The sequence below is a fragment of the Protobothrops mucrosquamatus genome, unplaced genomic scaffold (genome assembly GCF_001527695.2).
Source record: "Protobothrops mucrosquamatus isolate PMUCROS unplaced genomic scaffold, P.Mucros_1.0 scaffold1448, whole genome shotgun sequence".
In the NCBI taxonomy this organism is placed as follows: domain Eukaryota; kingdom Metazoa; phylum Chordata; class Lepidosauria; order Squamata; family Viperidae; genus Protobothrops; species Protobothrops mucrosquamatus.
This window is the reverse complement of record NW_015387628.1, coordinates 56,143-75,824: the sequence shown is the minus strand read 5'-3', so window position 1 is coordinate 75,824 and position 19,682 is coordinate 56,143. Positions and strand designations below refer to the sequence as shown.

Here is a 19,682-nt window from a genome sequence, read left to right as displayed (position 1 = left end):
TATATGGAAGGAGACTATCAGATATAGTCACCTGTTCTTGCTCTTCACTATCAGAGCATGAGATCTCAATGATTAGTGCAAGGAAGTAATGAGAGATTCTCCGAATGATCCATTTTTCTTTCCATTTCCCTTGGTTTAGTGAAAATTGTGCACAAAAATGTGAAGATCCAGTTTTCAGATACAAAAAGGTGCTGTCCACTACAGACCTACTGAAGCAATTCTTTTCTTGTCTTACTATTGTAAGAAAAAGTATGGGCAAGTTAAGTTAAGCAGTCTGCCCTGTCTACTGTTGAGCTGACTTTATTAGTTGCTCAACTCAGTAGGATTTAGGGCCAAACTATATGTCAAGACAAATTGAGGTACAAACATCAGCATTAATCTGAGCAGCTCACAGCATATTTGGAACTGAATGCCTTTCCCAGGTTTTTGGTCCTGGAAGTCAGCTTCATTGTAGAATAAGACACTTTTATTTATGTGGGAGGAAAACAAAGATATGTGTGAATTCTTCAAGCAGTGACTAGAGGATATTTGCCTTGTGGTCTAATGATACTTGTTTTGGCTACATCAGATTAATCCCAGGATTTAATGTAGGGACAGTTATCAAATTTCTAGGGACACACATTAGAACAGGGGTCCCTAGCCCCTGGTCTGTGGACAGGACCGGGCCACAGCATACCAGAAATTGGGCCACACAAACAAGCAAAGCCCCATCTGCATGATCAGGTAGCACATGAAACCATGCCCCATGCGATCCACAGAAAAACCTGTCTCCATGGAACCAGCCCCTGGTGCCCAAAAGGTTGGGGGCCACTGCATTAGAAGACTCTGCTTCTAAATACACATTTGAATTTGGTCTTTCATCCGATTCAGAGATTAAGGGAAAGTTAAATTTCTTCAGCTGTTGTTTCCATTGTCTATTTGTTTAGGACTTGGGAATTGAAAGGAGCTTTCAGGAGCTTTGGAGATTATGTGTAAATGACTGCTAAGGAGTAGGAACCAACTCTCTGTCTTTCTGTCTTGTCTGTCTGTTTGTCTGTGTCTGTCTGTCTCTCTCTCCCTGTCTCTGTCTCTCTCTGTCTGTTTGTCTCTCTGTCTCTCTCTGCCTGTCTGTCTGCCTGTCTGTCTCTGTCTCTGTCTCTTTTTCTCTTTCTCTCTGTCTTTCTGTGTCTCTCTCAGAATCCAGGTCGGAAAAACCCTCTCTTGTGAGCCCTGGCTCCAGACACAACACTATTGAGGAGGGATTACCACCACCACATACGCTTGCTCCACTAGCAGCAACAGCCTCAGCCACTATCCTGTCAGTTACACCCATCATTCAACAAGCAAGACACTCTCCAGGTAAAAAGCATTGTTTGCATTTACCCCTAGTCAGGCAGCTGCTTTTTTCCTTCCCACTAATGATGTCTTGCAAAGTTGAATTCATAAATGAACTAATTGATTTGGAAAAGCAATTTTTAAAAGTGTTATTTTCTCTGAAACATTTTCTATGATATTCAGAAATACATGTTACAATTTTGGAGAAGAGATTATCTTTCTTTAGGTCAAAAAGGAATTTTTTGTTGAGAACAATTTCTCAACCAATGTCAGATTATGATACTTAAGTTTTTGTTAAAACCATATTGTTACCTAATTAATATTAGGAATGCTATAAACTTCCTATAAAATACAATTTTAAATATCAAACACTATTTTTCATGCAGTTTTTTAATAGATAAATTTGAAATAATTTAATGCTTTTTTGCCATTGCCATTAGTTAAAATATGGTAATATTAAGCAGTTTTATATGAATGTTTTTGTTTCATGTTTTAATTATTTTATTAAAAATAGAGATTAGTACGCAAGCGTATTTGCTTTTCAAAATAAATGGATTAGTCTAAAACTCTTTGCCTAAAATGTCCTGTCATATTTCATAAATATACAATATATATTTTGCCCTTTTCTTCACAAGTTCCATATAACTCCATAACAGCTAAAACTGAACAACTGCCTTTGGATTTTTAGAGTAGATATTTAATTCTCCTTTATCTCAAAATTCTTAATTCCATTTCTTTAAGAAATAAAGAAAAAGTACATTAAAAATCATATTTTATTTTGAGGGATCTAATTCCTGCTAATATGTTGTTCTGATTAAATATTTGTTTACTATAATAGAAAATCTCTGTAATAAAAATATTTTTATTATAGCACATAAATCCAAGTAGCAACTTTGGAAAATACAGAAGTTACTGATCTTTATTTGAGGTGAATTTTTACCCCGTCCCTTCCCTTTCCTTTCTTTTTAATGTCACTCCCCCTCCCTCCATAATATATAAAATAAATGAAAACATTTAAGAAGCTACAATATCTTTCAGTTTCAGTGAGGTTTTTTTATATTTTTAAAAAAACAAACAAATCCAGACAGTTCCATTGTTGGAAATGAATTGGATATATCCTTTGTTGGGTATATCTTTCTGAAACCAGATATATTTGCTATCCCACTAATTCCTTGTAATTCACTGCTAACACAAAGGTTGCTACTAATGTGACAGTCTTCCTACATAGAACACCTTTAATGTTACAGAAAGCATGTGTACCTATTAACTATGGGTATCTTTCACTACACACATTTCACTCTAGATTATAATGCAGTGTTACTATTGTGTTATTGTTGCTGCAACTTTATTTTCTCAATATCCCTGCTTTGCCATCTCATAAAGTAACAAAAATAGAGAGGACATAGGAGTCTCCCTTGATTTTTATCTCAAAAATAACCTTGTAAATGAACTGAGATTAACTAAACCAAAGTTTCCATGGGCTGATAGAATGGAATTTCATTCTCTCAGTCCTAATCCATCTTAACTATTGTATAGTATGTGGAATGTGCTGGCCCAGTATATAGCTAGCTTAGGAAACTGTGTGTAGAGTAAGTAGCATTTTAAGGGTTAAAATGCTGTCCCCTTAAGGGTTTCTGGGAAATGCAATTTTAGTTGTTACCTGTGTTCTAATTGGCCACTGGGAGGGGCTTGTGTCTTTATTATGGGACATCCTGTTACGTGCCATTTTATTATCTCTCTCCATGAATCCTAGCCATGAGGCTAGGAGCTCCATAGCAGCATATAAGATTTACGTAGAATGGGGAAATCCATTATCCTTTTACCTATGAGATGGGTCCAGATTACAATCTACATTCTGGAAGAACTTCTACAATAACTGTGAGTTATTGTCTTGAGGATACCTGGAATAAAGTAATTTTGTATGACTTATCCATCGAGTTTATTCTGCCTATTTCAAGTGGAACCCAGCAACCTTCTTTGCATGAGGCAGGAAATGGAATTTGCATTGCTAATTGTTGGTAACTGTCCTGCTAAATGAAAGTGATACTGTGTGCTTTCCCTGACTACGAAATATTTTTCCAGGTACAAAATTTGTCATATTCACCATGAAAGAAGTGCAAATATTGTTAATGGAACTCTATTTTACTTTTGTAGATATGCCCTGTATGCAAGCCCAATACAGCCCTTCAGCCTGCTGCTCAAGTTATGCTGCTCAAACTTCCTATGGTTCAGAATACAATCCTGACATCATGAATCCTGACTACGCAAAGCTGACAATGGAATTAAATAGTGCTGAGATCAATGCCACTGCTGCCACCTCTCTGCCCAGTTTCAGTACCTTTATGGAAGGTTATTCTGGGGGCTATGAACTGAAGCCCTCCTGCCTATACCAAATGCAGTCTGTCTCCTCTTCTTCATCACCTTCCTCTGCAAGCCAGAGACCCCTCATCAAGATGGAAGATAATCGGATGCACAGTTATCACTCTTCACTTTTTCTAACAGTGGATGAAGGCATGGCCAGCACCTCCATGTACTTCAAGCAGTCCCCACCCTCTTCACCTTCTACCCCTGGGTTCATACCCCAACAGATCTGGGATGAATCACCCTCACATTCTCTTTCACCAGCACAGACTTGCATGGCCCCATGCCACCTGGTAGACACTGCCCCTATGAAAACCATGCCTGGCCATTTTCCACTTTTCCATTTCAAGCATTCACCACCCCATACACCTATTGCAGGTGGCCACATGTGCTATGATGCCACTGCCTTGAGCCTACCTATTGGATCAGATAGGCCTAGAGCTAGTCAAGCAGCTATGGAAAATCATCCATATGGGCACCCCATGTCCAGGAGAGCAGCCACTTTAGCTTTTGCACCACTGGGCCTCAATACAACCAGTTCCAACCTTCTAGGTGAGAGCAGCAGTAGTAGCAGTGGCCTTCCCTCTCCATCTAGCAGAAGTTCTTCATCAGGAGAAGGAACTTGTGCTGTATGTGGGGACAATGCTGCTTGCCAGCATTATGGTGTGCGGACTTGTGAGGGATGTAAAGGCTTCTTCAAGGTAAGAATTACTTAATTTCTTCATATGCCAATATCTGACCTTATAGCTTATTAGAGAGAGGGGTAGCATGCAAATTTAATAAATAAATAAATAAATACATAAACTTGTATGCAAAAGGAAAGGAGATTAATTTTTGAATGAATATATGATTTCTCTGCACATCTCAGTCAACCAATCAAATATACCACCAGTTCTCATGAGATCGCAATTTAAGATGTATCAGTCCGTATTGTGTCTACAGCTCTGCAGACCCCATGGACACTATGGGACATATATGTCCTTGTAATTCATCAGTATTCTTTCATTGCTTGTAGCTATTCATATTCATGTATTTAGTACTATCAGTATTCATTATATTTTAGGAATCTAATTATCTAATTACTGATAGTAAAGGGAGACAAGAAAGAAGAAAGAAAATTTGAAGGGTGGGGAGGATGATGTAATTTAAAATTCTGTAATTTGGTTTCCTTTTTTTAAAATCTTCATCAGTCAACATTTATACTACTATTATTGTCAACCATATTAATTTATTTTTATAACTTGTATTTCCTGACTTTCTGCAAGAAATGTGCAGCAACATAGATTGTTTTTGTATTAAAATATAATAGTTCAACTATTTTTACAAAATTATGGTTAAAAAAGTTACTTAGCAAGTTGCTTAGGGTAGCAGCCATATCATATGATGAACTCAAACCTGATCATATCATCTAGAAATAAGTATAATTGAATGAATGAAATTTACTCACAAGAAAGCATATGAAGAATTATATCCAAAGAAGCTTACAAATCTAAACCACTGTTACTTCTTAATAAATAACTTGGTGCTGCTTTTTTCTGACCTTCAGAATAGAAGACTAAAGCTAAATAATTCTACAATAAGTCTTGAATTTAAAAAAACTGAAGTCATTTTGTGATTAATCTATAATCATAAAAGGCAATTTATTGTTGCACCGTATATCCTCAGAGAATATTTGATACTAAATAAAATAGGTATGATTTTTCCAAGGAAAGTTATTTAGAATTTATTGATTCCTAATGTTTTATAATAAATGTCAAATAATATAGGCATTTGTTTTCTCCTTAATAATCATGCTGTTAGACTTTTGGCAAAATGTTTAACAATTTTTGAGGATACCAAACAAGATTCTATATTAGTTTATCCTGATTGATACACTGATTTTATAATGAGAATTATTTCTGAAAAAAACATAGCGCTCCAGCTTAGAAGTGCCACAAATGTATGTTTTAGAGTTGTAACACAATACTCTTGTGAATTGTAGTATTTCTGAATATGTTTTAAGGATAGTTTTGATAATGTTATTACTTTTGTAATAGAAATGTATAAAAAATATAGCATGCATGCACAGAATTTCTTGATACACTGAAAAAATATTAAATAGTTTTTCAAATATCTAATTTTAATAAATTTTAATAAGGCTTGTTTTGCAAATTATATTCTTACTGCCTGAGAAACATGTAAGTTTTCACATTTGAAAAATGGATTTTTTAAATCACAAACTGTTGTAGAAATAATAAAGCTCCAAATTTACGATGATGACACAGAAGTAGTTGCTTTTCTAACATGAAAAACTTAATTCACTAGATTTAGTAATAAATGCTTGACAAATATTACACTTATCTTAAAATATAGAGCTATCTAGAATTATCTATTTATAGTTAATTTATAATTTATATCCATAGCTCTTGAGAAATATTGAGTTGAGTACCCTTATAAATTTAAAGAATGAATGAATAAACAAACACATTTTAAAATTGAATTTAGCCACATCATTAAAATAACTGTCCATATTCCTTCTTTTTGTGTAAGCCTATGATAACAAGGCATGCTATAAAAATATCTTTATATAATTTGTAATTTAATTTCTATATTTAGGTTTTTTTGATATCTTGTTTCTTATTGAATTAACTTATTTTTGAATACCAATATAGATAAATGTTTTATTACTTTAGTAGGATCAGTATTCACCAAACTGAACCAAATAGAAAATTATTCTCAATAGAATATTAAAAATTAATCCCCAAACGACAACCTGATAACTTCACTATTTTAGGAAATTAATTTTATCTATTTATAAGAAGTATACAATTGCATTTTAATTCTGGTGTATAAAAAAGAGTGGTTAAGGTCTCAGTTCATTCAGATGACTCTTCTATTATATTTTTTAGAGAACAGTTCAGAAAAATGCAAAATATGTTTGCCTGGCCAATAAAAACTGCCTAGTAGATAAGCGTCGGCGAAACAGATGTCAGTACTGCCGATTTCAGAAGTGTCTCAGTGTTGGTATGGTAAAAGAAGGTAAAGCATTCACTAATATTAGCTCACATATTGTTAATACCAAATAGTTTGCTTTTAAAAGGCATGGCTTTCTTATTTTAATGCTGAATTTTAGAAATAATGGTGAATGCCCTATTTCTGTGTGATTTATATATGAGCTGAAAAGCATATTATGTTGTAATATCTTCATTCCAAATGATAAGTAGATTCTTCAAAGATCTAAGTAGTCAGGCATAACTTTTAAAGGCAACATTTCCAAGATTTCACACAATGTGTGTTTTAAATCTTTAGACACAGGAAGGAAATCATTGCATTTTATTTGTAAAATAAAAATTTGCAGTGCTCAAAACTGCATTTAATTAAAATTCTAGTAGATTTATTCGTGGTGTTGGATCTATATGCATGAAATCAGATGCTAATTATTATTAATTATTAAAATACTCTTGAATCTTTCTGTAGTTTCAAAATGTTAATATTAGGAAAGTATTAATTATTATTGAAATGTGTTTTAATTATATTTATACATATCCTGCAATAGCTCAGATTGCATATCTGTTGATGTTTTAATTCATCAACTAAATTTTTGATTACTTAGTATTATAGTTAATTAAAATCATTAATGCAAACTATCCCTGAAGAAAACCTATAACTATGTTGCTTCTACATTCATGTAGCCATAAGATGCATGTATTAAATTTTACTATATATTAGCTCAAATATTATATTTTAATTGCAAATGTCTTTCTAATTTATGGGAATATATGGAAATCAAATATATATATAGCTTCTATTATGAAAAACTCATATAAGATGTTACAATTAAGATGAATGACATTGTTAAATTATTGCTATTGGTTCTTTCCCCAATAACATCCATTTATGTAAATGAAAGTAATAATATGAATGTATAAAAAGATAAACACTTTTGTTGTTTGATTTTATTATTTGAAAGTGATTGTGCAGTGTTATTGTAATAGGTTCCTTGTAGAAATTTATCATAGTCCCTTTCAAGCTTGATTATGTTTTTGTTTTTGCTCCTTGACTAGTTGTCCGTACTGACAGTTTAAAAGGAAGAAGAGGCAGGCTACCTTCAAAACCAAAGAGTCCTTTGCAGCAAGAACCTGTGCAGTCCTCGCTTTCATCTCCTCCAGTCAGTATAGTGAATGCTCTTGCACAAGCCCTATCTGATTCTGCACCCCAAGAACTTGATTACTCCAAAGTAGGTATCATGTTTTTTCTGAATAAAGTTATTTAGCTCTGGGTTTTAAGTTATAAATTTATGTGCTGAAGTATAATAACAGTAATCTCTTTGCAATAGTAATAGTGATTTGAATAGTTAAGTTACATTGGAAACCTGCTGAGGGTAATGAGATAATTGTCCCAGGTTCCAGATATAGTATAAAAAGTATTCCAAATATTTGGAAGTCAGATGGATTAATATTTTTATTCATGACAGTAAAGCAGTAAGTAATACATAATTCTAAAAAGTATCTCAATATTTTCCAAATATTCCTATTTACAGAAATTTATTAACCTCAGTAGACAAAAGGAGAAGAAAATAATGACCTTCTATTCTTGAGCTTCCACTAATAGTCAGGTCAAAACTAAAGAGATATTATATTTACTTATTTGATGTAGAGGCTTAAATCAAAATTAAACAAAATCAAACTACTAAATTAATCAGTGGAACAGCTTGTTTCCAGAAATTGTGGGCGCTCCATTACTGGAGATTTTTAAGAAGAGGCTAGACAGTCACTTGTCTGAGATGGTATAGGTTCTCCTGCTTGAGCAGGGGGCTAGACTAGAAGACCTCCAAGATCCCTTCTATTCTATTCTATTCTATTCTATTCTATTCTATTCTATTCTATTCTATTCTAAATTTAGAGAGAAGATTTGGTCTTCCCATAGGAGCTGTAACTGAATCCATCCACCTTGCATAAAAGTGGATGCTGCTGGCATCCACTTAAACCAGAGAATGAGCTTTCCTGTGAATGTAATGTTTCAGGGTTTGACCACTGTCCCTCATGACAATTGACTGGAAATGCCTGCTGATATAGAAGTATAACAATCATAAAACAATATCCCAAACTCTTCTTGAAAGTGAACTAGGAGGATTCTATGGGCAATGTTCCTGAACTGAGACAACTTATAGGATCATGTACCCACTAGTACATTCTGGTAGAACCAAGTGACAAAACAGAAGAAAAGGTCTATGTGTATCATCACATCATTGCCTAAAATATCATTATCAGAGCTAGCTGAAACAATTTCAGGGGTTGGACTTCTTATCCTGGGTATTTATGTAATTTGACTAAGAGCAGATTAGAAGTTTATGTTCCCTATGGCAAATATGACCCTCTCTTTATTATATGACTTGAAACATAGATTGTTTCCTCTCTGAACAGAGATCATGGAAAGTAGAAGAGGTCATGATGAATTCAATGGTTTGCTAAATTGGCAAGGTGAGGACTGGCCCTAGTTAATATATTTATTAATTCTTTCTTGAATAAAGGTTATGTCTCTTTCTGCTTAAAGGAGATTATGCATTCACAACATTATACTTTTTTAAAAAAAACTTCCTTTTTATCTGGAAGTCCTGGAAAAATGTGTTGGTCTGCCACACAAACTGCTTGAAAAGGGAGTGGCCTCATATCTCTAGATATAATTGAAATTTGCTAATCATCCGTATTCATTTCTTTGGGGCTCTCAGCAAAGACTAGGACTACTTTGATCATCTTAATGAGTGATATACACCAGGAAATGGATTGGGGAAATTTAGTCTTTCTAGTTCATTAAATTCTCAACAATTTTTAAAACTATCAGACATAGTAGCCATTGCTTGACTTTGCTAGGCTGGGCCAGTTTTATATTGATTCCCCTTTTTCCCATCAAGATTATGACTATTAATAATGCTGCTGATTATGACTATTAATAATGCTTGTAATTGTATGTATATAATGTGTAATTTGGCTACATGATGTAAATTTTTACATTGTGTAGCTAGTGTAGAATAGAATAGAATAGAATAGAATAGAATAGAATAGAATACAATACAATACAATACAATACAATACAATACAATACAATACAATAGATCTGGAAGGGACCTTGGAGGTCTTTTAGTCCAACCCCCTGCTCAAGCAGGAGAACCTATACCATTTCAGATAAGTGACTGTCTAGTCCAGTGGTTCTCAACCTTTTTAATGCCGCGACCCCCAACCGGTCGTAAGTCAAGGACTAAACCGGTCGTAAGTCGAGGACTAAACCGGTCATAAGTCAAGGACTACCCAACCAGTCGTAAGTTGAGGACTTTCCCTGCCCGGGAGCGCCGCACATGCGTGGTTCCGCCCCCTGCGCCAGCCAAGGCATAGCTGGCAAGTGGCAGAGACGGAGCAGGCTGACCACCAGCTGGCCCAGCTCAAGGGAGGTAAGGCATCCGCCGGAAAAGGGGAAAAAATGGCGGATAGCCTTGCTTGGTGACCCCCGTGAAATGGTCGATCGATCCCAAATGGGGTCGCGACCCATAGGTTGAGAACCGCTGGTCTAGTCTCTTCTTAAAAACCTTCAGTGATGGAGCGCTCACAATTTCTGAAGGAAAACTGTTCCACTCGTTAATTGTCCTCATTGTTAGGAAGTTTCTCCTTAATTTCAGGTTGCTTCTTTCTTTGGATAGTTTCCAACAATTGTTTCTTGTCCTGCCCTCTGGTGCTTTGGAGAATAGTTTGATGCCCTCTTCTTTGTGGCAGCCCCTCAAATATTGGAATACTCTTATCATGTCACCCCTGTTTCTTCTTTTCTTTAGACTAGCCAAGCCCAAGTCCTGCAGCCATTCTTCATATGTTTTAGTCTCCAAGCCTTTGATCATTTTAGTTGCTCTTTTCTGAACTTTTTCCAAGGTCTCAAAAAAATTTTTGTAGTATGGTGACCAAAATTGGTTGCAGTATTCCAGGTGTGATCTTACTAGGGTTTTGTAAAGCAGTACCAGTACTTTGTATGATCTTGATTCTATGCCTCTGTTTATACAACCCAGGATTGTATTAACTTTTTTGGCTGCTGCTGCACACTGCTGGCTCATAGTCAAGTGATCATCCTCTAGGACTCCAAGGTCCCTCTTACAGTTGCTGTTTTTGAGCCAGGTCTCACCTAATCTGGACTTGTACCTTTGATTTTTCCTTCCTGAATGTAAAACTTTGCTTTTCTCAACATTGGAATTCATTTTGTTGAATAGGGCCCATTATTCAAGTTTGTCAAGATCTTTTTGAATCCTGAGCTTGTCTTCTGGGATATTGGCTATTTCTGCCAGTTTAGTGTCATCTGCATATTTGATGAGTTCCCCTTCTATTCCCTCATCTATGAAGATATTAAAGAGTACTGGGCCTAAGGCGGAGCTTTGTGGTACCCCACTGCTTACTTCTCTCCAAGTAGTACCATTAACGATTACTCGTTGAGTATGATTTGTTAGCCAGATATAGATCCATCTGGTGGTGATGTTGTCTATCCCACCTTTTTCTAGCTTACTAAGCAGCAAGTTGTGGTCTACTTTGTCAAATAGTGGAAAGCTATATATGACATAAATTTCAATGGCAAAAAAAATGGAGGTGGCTGGTGGTGGTATTACCCAAATAAGCAGTAAAAGTTTTTTTAATCTGAAAAACTGAAATGGCATATTTTATGCAATACAAGATTGCTGTTGAAAAAAGCATCTTGGTGTCCATATTTTCTTTCTGTTTCAATGTCTTGTCTTGTATCCCTTTGTGATTATAATAGCATAGTTTTGTACTTTCCATTTCAGCTTCTTGTTATTAGTTGCCGCATTTGAAATTCATGAAGACATGTAGGCCATTTAAAATAAATGTGATTTACATCATAGCTATATAAAAATAAGTACACAGGTGCAATAAAAGGCTCTCTAAATGATTCTGCAAGACAGATCGATATCTACAAATGAACTTTAAATAGAAATTTAAACTGGAGACCTGTTCATCAGTATTTTATCCAGAAAAACATATGATCTACAAGAATATATTCTTTCCAGGAAGAAATAGTGGTTGCCAGGCTGAGTCACCAAAAGAAGAATTAGCCAGTCTGTAAGGGCCTACCTCAGCTAAGCCACCCAAGAAAGCAGAACTCTTGAAATAGGCAATGTCTCAAAAGGAACTTTTATTAGGGGCTACTGATAGCAGGGAAAACAAGGCAAGATCTGAGGAAAAACCCATGAAAGCAATATAATAAAAGCAATATTCAATACTCCTCTCCCCAGAGTTCCAGTGTTCATTTGAATTCCAGCCAATCCACAGGTGGTATAGTGTTTTATTAACTGGTTTCTTTGATGTGTTCTTTCAAGGTCTCTCTCACTTTTGTTTCCTTCTGGCTCCAAGCGTAACCGTCTTTTAGATAAGGGTAATGCATTCCATCCCCTGGGGGAAGGGCTCAATAGCAAGACAGTGCAAAACATCCCCAAGACATCCCCCCCTCCCAACAGAATGGCAGGCCACAAAGAAAAGTTACAGGTTCAGGAATAGATATAGGGAAAAACTGATTTTCTTTGGGGACCTGACATACAGTCCCCCTAAAAGAAAGATAATCCACCTGCAATAACACAAAAGAGGAAAGCGGAAGAAAACAAGCTTATTAGGATACTTAGTGTGAAAAAAAATTATGTAACCTAGGAGCATTAATATGTTTTTTGTATATCCACTCATTTGAGAGGATGGGAGATTTTCCCAAGCTACTAAGTACTGAATGGACCCATGATGTTTACAGGAGTCTAAAATGTCTCACGGTTCAAAGTGTTGTTCGCCCTCAACCAATACGGGCGTAGGTGTCAGGGGAGCCAGGGGCTTAAGATTGGAGGTGATCTCAGGTTTGAGTAGGTTACAATGAAAGACAGGATGAATTTGTCTTAGGCCCTTAGGGAGCTGTAATTCAACAGCCACTGGGTTAATAATGTGTTTGATAGGGAAAGGTCCAACAAACTTAGGACCCAATTTTCTAGAAAGTTGTAAAGGTTGCAAGTATCTAGTAGAGAGGTACATCTTATCTCCAACCACAAAAGGTTTCTGCTCTACCCTCTTTTTATCAGCCTGAGCCTTATATACTTCTCTGGCCTCATCTAGGGCTTCTCGTACTACCAGCCAGGTATTTCGCAACTGTTTGATCCATTCTTGCAAGGAGGGAATATTAGATTCCTTAGCTGGTAATTCTGGTATGGGAACAAATGTCTGTCCATTCACAACCTGAAAAGGGGTATAACCAGTACTGGAATGCATAGCATTATTGTAAGCAACTTCAGCAAAAGGCTACAGATCAGTTGTCCTGTTGATAGTTGATAAAGCATCTGAGATACTGTTCTAGAACTGAGTAAAAATAATTCTGTCCCCCCCATTTGTTTGAGGATGATGACTAGATGATAATCCTTGACTAGAACCCAAGAGGTCCAAAAAGGCTCCCCAGAAGATGGAGGTGAATTGAAGCCCCCTGTCTGAAATTATACTTTTGGGGCACCATGAAACCAGTATATGTGCTGCACAAAAAGTTTAGCCAGCGTTTTGGCCATTGAGGTCTTTGGGCACGGGATAAAGTGGGCCTGCATGGAGAACAGGTCCCTAACCACCCAAATGACTATATTTCCAGCACTTTCAGGAAGCTCTAAATAAAGTCCATAGAGATCTCTCTCCAGGGTGCTGAAGGGCTCGCCACCAGCTGCAATAGTCCTGGCACTTTTCCTTGCCTCCTCTTAGCTGCAGCGCATGTGAGGCAGCTAGCTATGTAGCTTTCTATGTCCTTTTTCAAAGAGGGCCACCAAAATTGCCTTTTAAGCAGATGTAGGGTTTTGATAAACCCAGAGTGTCCAACAATTTTCAAATCATGCCCAGCTTGCATTACTCTCAGCCTTAGAGCTGCTGGAACGTATATTTTCTCCCCAACACAGGCCAGATCATCTTTTATTAGATACAGGTTCTTATGGCTTTGAAACCACTCATTGGCTTCCAGAGCTTTCTTAAACTCCTGGGCCACTGTCGGATCTATTGACACCTTCACCTTTGTTTGTGCTCGAGTAGTGACAGGTGCTGCTAACTGTTTAGGAGTTAGGAATGGTTTAGTTACTTCCAATTTAGCACTATTGTATTGTGGCATCCTAGACAATATCTGCCAGGAAATTCTTCCCCCCAGGAAAGTAATGAATTGTAAAATTGAATCAGTGGAAATGCTGAGACATCTTGCTTACTTAGGGGACAGCCTCCTAGGGGTTTTCACAGCTTCGAAATTCTTGTGATCAGTCCACACCTGAAATGATATTTTACTCCCCTCTAGAAAATGCCTCCAGGTCAGGAAGACCCATTGCACAGCATAAGCTTCCTTCTCCCAGGCTGCTCACCACTGCTCAGACAGTTTTCTAGAGGTGTAAACACAGGACATTGGCCCTCCTCATTTCTCTAGAGGAGAACCGCTCCCACGGCCACATCACTAGTGTCAGCCTTAATAACAAAAGCTTGCTCCAAGTCCGGGTGCTTCAGTATCGGCTCTGCCGAGAAAAGTCTCTTTAGTTTCTCAAATGCTGCTTGACACTCCCCTGTCCATTTCAGCAGATGGCTGGGTTTGGGTTTGTCCTCACCTTTGGTTTTTAGGGGGTTTGTGACGGGGAGTGCAATTGGTGCAAATGAAGGAATAAACTGCCGGTAAAAATTTGCAAAGCCTAAGAAGCTCTGTAATTGCTCCCTAGTGCGAGGGGGAGCCTACTCCAACATGGCTTGCACTTTCTCTGGATCCATCTCCACCCCTTTGCTTGAGATGCAATAGTCCAAATAGTCAATGTAGTCTTTGTGGAACTCGCACTTTGAGAGCTTGATATATAATTTAGCAGAGCGCAATTTATTTAAAACCACTCTGACTAGTTTAATATGCTCTGCCTTAGTCTCAGTATAGATTAAGATGTCATCAAGATAAATTAAAACCCCCTCATACAGGTGCTTATGAAGGACCTCATTGATTAGTTGCATAAACATAGCAGGCGCCCCCTGTAATCCAAAAGGTAGCACCTTGAATTGGAAACAGCCCATGGGGCAGTTGAAAGCGGTCTTCCATTCATCCCCCTCATGTATCCTTATTTGATATTACAACTCCCCCAAGTCTCGTTTAGAGAAAATTTCCCTTTCGACAGGTGCGCTAGCATGTACCTCATTAGGGGGAGGGGGTACATATTTTCCACACACACTGCGTTCAGACTCCTAAAATCAACGCAGAGATGAAGCGACCCATCCTTCTTTTCTCTGAATAGCACAGGGGCAGCCACCAGGGTCTGGCAGGCTGGATAAACCCCTGCGCCAAATTTTTGTCAATAAACTTGTGAAGTCCGTTCAGTTTCCTAGGGGTCATGGAGTACATTTTTGGCTTTGGGAGTTTCACCCTGGGACAATTTCAGTGGCACAGTCTGTAGGTTGGTGGGGCAGGAGCTCATCCAATCTTTGCTTGCTGAACACTTCAGCTAAGTTCCTGTATTCCAGTGGGAGGCTCTGCAGCTCCTGCTTGCTGAGGGCAGAAGCCAATTCACATTGTAGTCCATGCCTCCTGCTCTTTTATCTGAATGGGGGAGGGGCCCTCTTCTTCAGGAATTTTAGGTACCCCTCCCTCCAATTTACCATGGGGTACCGGGTACCGGGGGCCACCACAAAGTCTCTGAGTGGTCTCCCATGGAGATTTGCAAGGGTCTGGTGGCAAAACTGGCAGGGACCCCCCCTGTGACTGACCTATTGAGCTGGCAAAAGGTGATCAGGGTCTTGAGTCTCCTGAGGGGTATTCCCAACTTCCCTACCAGCTTTGGGCTGATTAAGTAGCGGGTGCATCCCAAGTCCAGTAAAGCTGCTAACTTTACTCTCTTACTGATGCCCACTATGAACAGTTCTAAGGGCACCATTATGGGATCGATCAGCCCACTTACCAAGGATTCATTCTTGTAGTCACTCTTTGCTGCCCCCAGATCATCGGTTGATAGAGTCAGAGCTCAACCCTCTGCCCTGCAGGTGCAGGGGAGCTCTACAAACTCCTCGAATGCCATCGCCAGCTCCCTTGGGTGTGGTACGGTTCTCATGGGTCTCCCCGCCGGTTGATGGTCACTTTTCTTCGCAGCAGTTTGCTGCAGCAGTTTATTGCTGCAGCAGTTTATTTGCTGCAGCAGTTTATTGCTTGGTGCCCTTCCTTTCCACATTTAAAGCATGGAGTAGAGCAGGGTGGGGTCAGTGTCACCCGTGTGCTCTCATCTCTCCTCTCAGGCATTGGCTTGAAGCTGGTTCTCATCAGGCAGTGGAGATGTTTGCACTGATCTATTTCCACCTCCTCTGCCCGGAGGCACCAATCGTACAGTCACCCTGGAGCTCCACGGGCTACACAGATGTTATATAGGTCTTCGTTCAGGCCATCCTGGAAACAGCTTACCAGGATGTCTTCAGGCCAGTTTAAGTGGCTGGCCAACTCTCAGAATTTCTCTGTGTACTCAACTACTGATTGTTGCCCTTGCTTCATCATTTTTATGCGGTCACGGGCTTTCTGGTCTGGCAGGCAGTCTTCAAAGCGATATTGGAGGGCTGCCATAAATTGATTAAAATTTCTTAGTTCTGGGGTATTGCAGTTGTAGAGGATCACCATCCAGTCAGCAGCAGTATCTTCCAGCACTAGAGTGACCACTCTGACTTTCTCATGTGTAGGCAGTGTTCTCCCATATATCTGCATGTAGGTGAATACCTGGGCTAGGAAGAACCCAAATCTCTTGGGATTCCAATCCAATTTCACCCCCAATGGAATTTGCTTCACCTCCGCTGGTTGGGGTACAGTCTCTCTGGGTCTTTGGGGTGGTCGTGCTTGTCGTGCCACTGATGCAGGGGGGCAGCCGCCACTGCCGCCTCAGGCCCCATTAGCTCTTCCTCACCAGCTTCCTCCTCTGCTTCTTCTTCCAATTCCAATTGCTCTTTCTGATGGGCTTTTAGTTCCTCAAAGGACTCTCGCACATATTCCATCATCTGTTCTAAGATTGCTTTCATCATTTCCAAATTTAGATCTACTAGTTCCTTTTCAGGAGGGGTAGCTTCTGGATTCTTCTTTGTTTTCTTTTTTCCTCCACCTCACATGAGAGTTACTTTCTGAGCCTTTCCTTCCCAATCTTCTTTCTTTCTGATCCTGAGCAACCATCTAGCTCGATTACCTTCTGCCAGAGGTTCTGCTACTCCCAGGATTCTAGAAGTGCTTTTCCAGGGGTCTGCCAGAGCGATATCTCTGCTCCAGCTCTCCATTTCACCCTCTTCCATTTTGCTGTTAGGAAGGGGCACATTGGTTGCGACTCACCTTGGTAGGACAGCTGCCTCTCCTGGCTGGGCACTATGCAGACCTCACCTTATTTAAGAACCTACCTCAGCTAAGCCACCCAAGAAAGCAGAACTCTTGAAATAGGCAGTGTCTCAAAAGAAACTTTTATTAGGGGCTACTGATAGCAGGGAAAACAGGTGAGGTCTGAGGAAAAAAACATGAAAGCAATATAATAAAAGCAATATTCAATACTCCTCTCCCCAGAGGCCAGTGTGTCATGTGTCTGATTAACGAAACACTTAAAAGAACTTTCAGGCATATTTTCTCCTAAAAGCATTTATTAAGGTTACAGAGATGTCAGTACAGCATGGAGGAAATGCTTAGGTCTGCTTCTCTTCCATTACGCATATACATTCCAAGCATTTCCCACTCCCTTATTGTAGGGTCATGGTTCACATCTTCCAATCAACTTGGAAGATTTGATTTACTTCTGGTTTCTTTCTCCCGGGCTATCCTTATGCTCCTCCCTCTTTCCCAGTTGCTGGTTTAAATACCAGACAGTTTTGCACATTGTCAAAGCAAGAATATACAGTATTTGCAGCATTGACATACGGCCCCCCTTACAAAAAGGACAGATCCTGTAAAGCAAACCAAAGCATATGTTAAGGGTCATCTTTTGGTTTGTTGGGGTGTTTCACATGAAACCTTTTGACCAATCTATTAGCCTTTACTTCACTGGATTTCACCCAGGTGGCTTCGGATAACGGGTATCCCTTCCATTGTATTAGATACTGCAATTTCCCTCTAAAAATTCTAGAGTCAAGAATACGTTTTACTTCATAGTGGGTCTGTCCCGCAACCACGAGGGGCCCAGGTGCCTTCTTTGGAGGAGGTCTTAACGTGGAGCCCCGATATGGCTTCAACAAGCTACAATGGAAAACTGGGTGAATTTTCCCTAAGAGTTTAGGGAGTTTTAGCTCTACTGTGACTGGGTTGATGATCCTTACTATGGGGAAAGGCCCCAAGAACTTTGGTCCCAATTTCTTGCTGGGCAACTTGAGGTGTAGATATTTAGTTGACAAATAAACCTTTTCCCCAACTTGGAATGTTCTTTGGGGAGCCCTCTTTTTATCAGCCTGCTTTTTATAGGTTTCAAAAGTCTTTTTTAAAGCAGCTTTTGTGTTTCTCCAAATTTCTTCCCACCCCTTCACCCACTGGTCAAGTGTCTGGGAAGCGGAGGGCATCTGAGGATATTCAGGTATTGGGTTGAACTCTTTTCCTATGGCCACTCTGAAAGGCGTGTAACCGATGCTGCTGTGCACAGAATTATTGTACGCCAAAACTTCGCTGTGAACTGCACCCCCCTGTCCAAAATTATCCGCTTAGGGGCGCCATGCAGCCGGTAGATATGTTTCAGGAACAATTTGGCCAGTCGTTGGGCAGATGGGAGTCCTTTGCAGGCGATGAAATGAGCCTGCTTCGAGAACAGGTCTATTACAGTCCAGATGACAGTGTTTCCACTACTTTCAGGTAGGTCTACTATAAGGTCTACTATATTTCTTCCCATGGTTGAGAAGGGTCTGCCATGGGTTGCAGTAGTCCAGGGGTTTTCCCTGGGATTCTTTTCATTGTGGCACATACAGTACAACTTTTTACATTGTTTTCCACATCCTTTTTTAGCCCCGGCCACCAGAATTGTCGGCGGGTAAGGTGTAGGGTTTTCAAATATCCGAAGTGTCCAGCCTGTTTTTCATCATGGCTGTGTTTGAGAGCATTAAGATGGAGGGCTCTGGCAAATATAGTTTTCCCCCCATGTAAGCCAAACCATCCCTGCACGTTAGGGAGGCCTGATTATCTTTGAACCATTGGTCGGTGAGGAGTTCTCGTTTTATTTTCTTTGCTCCAGGGTCATCAGGATTGGGGACCCTGCGAGGTGTAAGTTGATTGGCAGTTTGTGGATTGGGGATAATTGCCTCGTTAACCTCTTCCCGTTCACTCTTGTATTGGGGTAGCCGGGATAGCACATCAGCTAGGAAGTTCTTTCCTCCGGGTATGTACTTTAGAGTGAAGTCGAAGTGGTTAAAGTACTGTGCCCACCGCACTTGCTTTCAGGACAGCTTGCGGGGAGTTTTCAGCGCTTCTAAATTTTTGTGATCTGTCCATACCTCAAATGGCACCTTGCTCCCCTCCAGATAGGGTCGCCAGTTTAATAGTGCCCATCTAATCACGAAGGCCTCTTTCTCACAGATTGCCCATCTCCACTCGCTCTCAGTAAATTTCTTAGAGGTGTAGGCGCAGGGTTGCAGGATCCCATTTTTGTTCTTTTGCAGTAACACAGCTCCAACTGCCACATCGCTGGTGTCGGCTTGGATCACAAAGGGTTCTCCTGGGCAGGGGTGCTTTAGGACCGGTTCAGCAGCAAATAGTCTCTTTAAATTTTCAAAAGCTGTTTGACAGCCCATTGTCCATGATAGTGGTTGGCCCGGTCATGGCTTCCCTCCTCCTTTGCCTGTTTTGAGTAGTTCTGTAAGGGGTAGGGCAATCTCGGCAAAAGAGGGGATGAATTGACGATAAAAGTTGGCAAAACCCAGAAAGCTCTGGAGCTGTTTGCGAGTCTTTGGGGGCTGCCATTCGATTATGGCTCTCACCTTGGCTGGATCCATTTCTTTCTTTTTTTTTTTTTTAAATAAATTTTTTTATTAATTTTTCATTAA

General features: G+C 39.4%; 1 protein-coding gene across 4 annotated transcripts in view; it reads left to right on the top strand.

Annotated features, from left to right (window-relative positions):
• Positions 1 to 3,468: 3,468 nt before the first annotated feature.
• NR4A3 (nuclear receptor subfamily 4 group A member 3) overlaps positions 3,469 to 19,682 on the top strand; it is a 29,918-nt gene continuing 13,704 nt past the window's right edge. Inside the window, exons 1-4 of one of the 4 annotated variants that reach the window (XM_029285263.1) lie at positions 3,471 to 4,376; positions 6,564 to 6,693; positions 7,719 to 7,891; positions 17,931 to 17,938. In XM_029285263.1, coding sequence (XP_029141096.1) covers positions 3,471 to 4,376; positions 6,564 to 6,693; positions 7,719 to 7,891; positions 17,931 to 17,938 — 1,217 coding nt within the window. Of the gene's footprint in view, positions 4,377 to 6,563; positions 6,694 to 7,718; positions 7,896 to 9,816; positions 9,841 to 11,934; positions 11,970 to 17,930; positions 17,939 to 19,682 lie in introns of all 4 variants that reach the window. The other 3 variants (XM_029285261.1, XM_029285262.1, XM_015822052.1) reach the window with 3 other exon arrangements.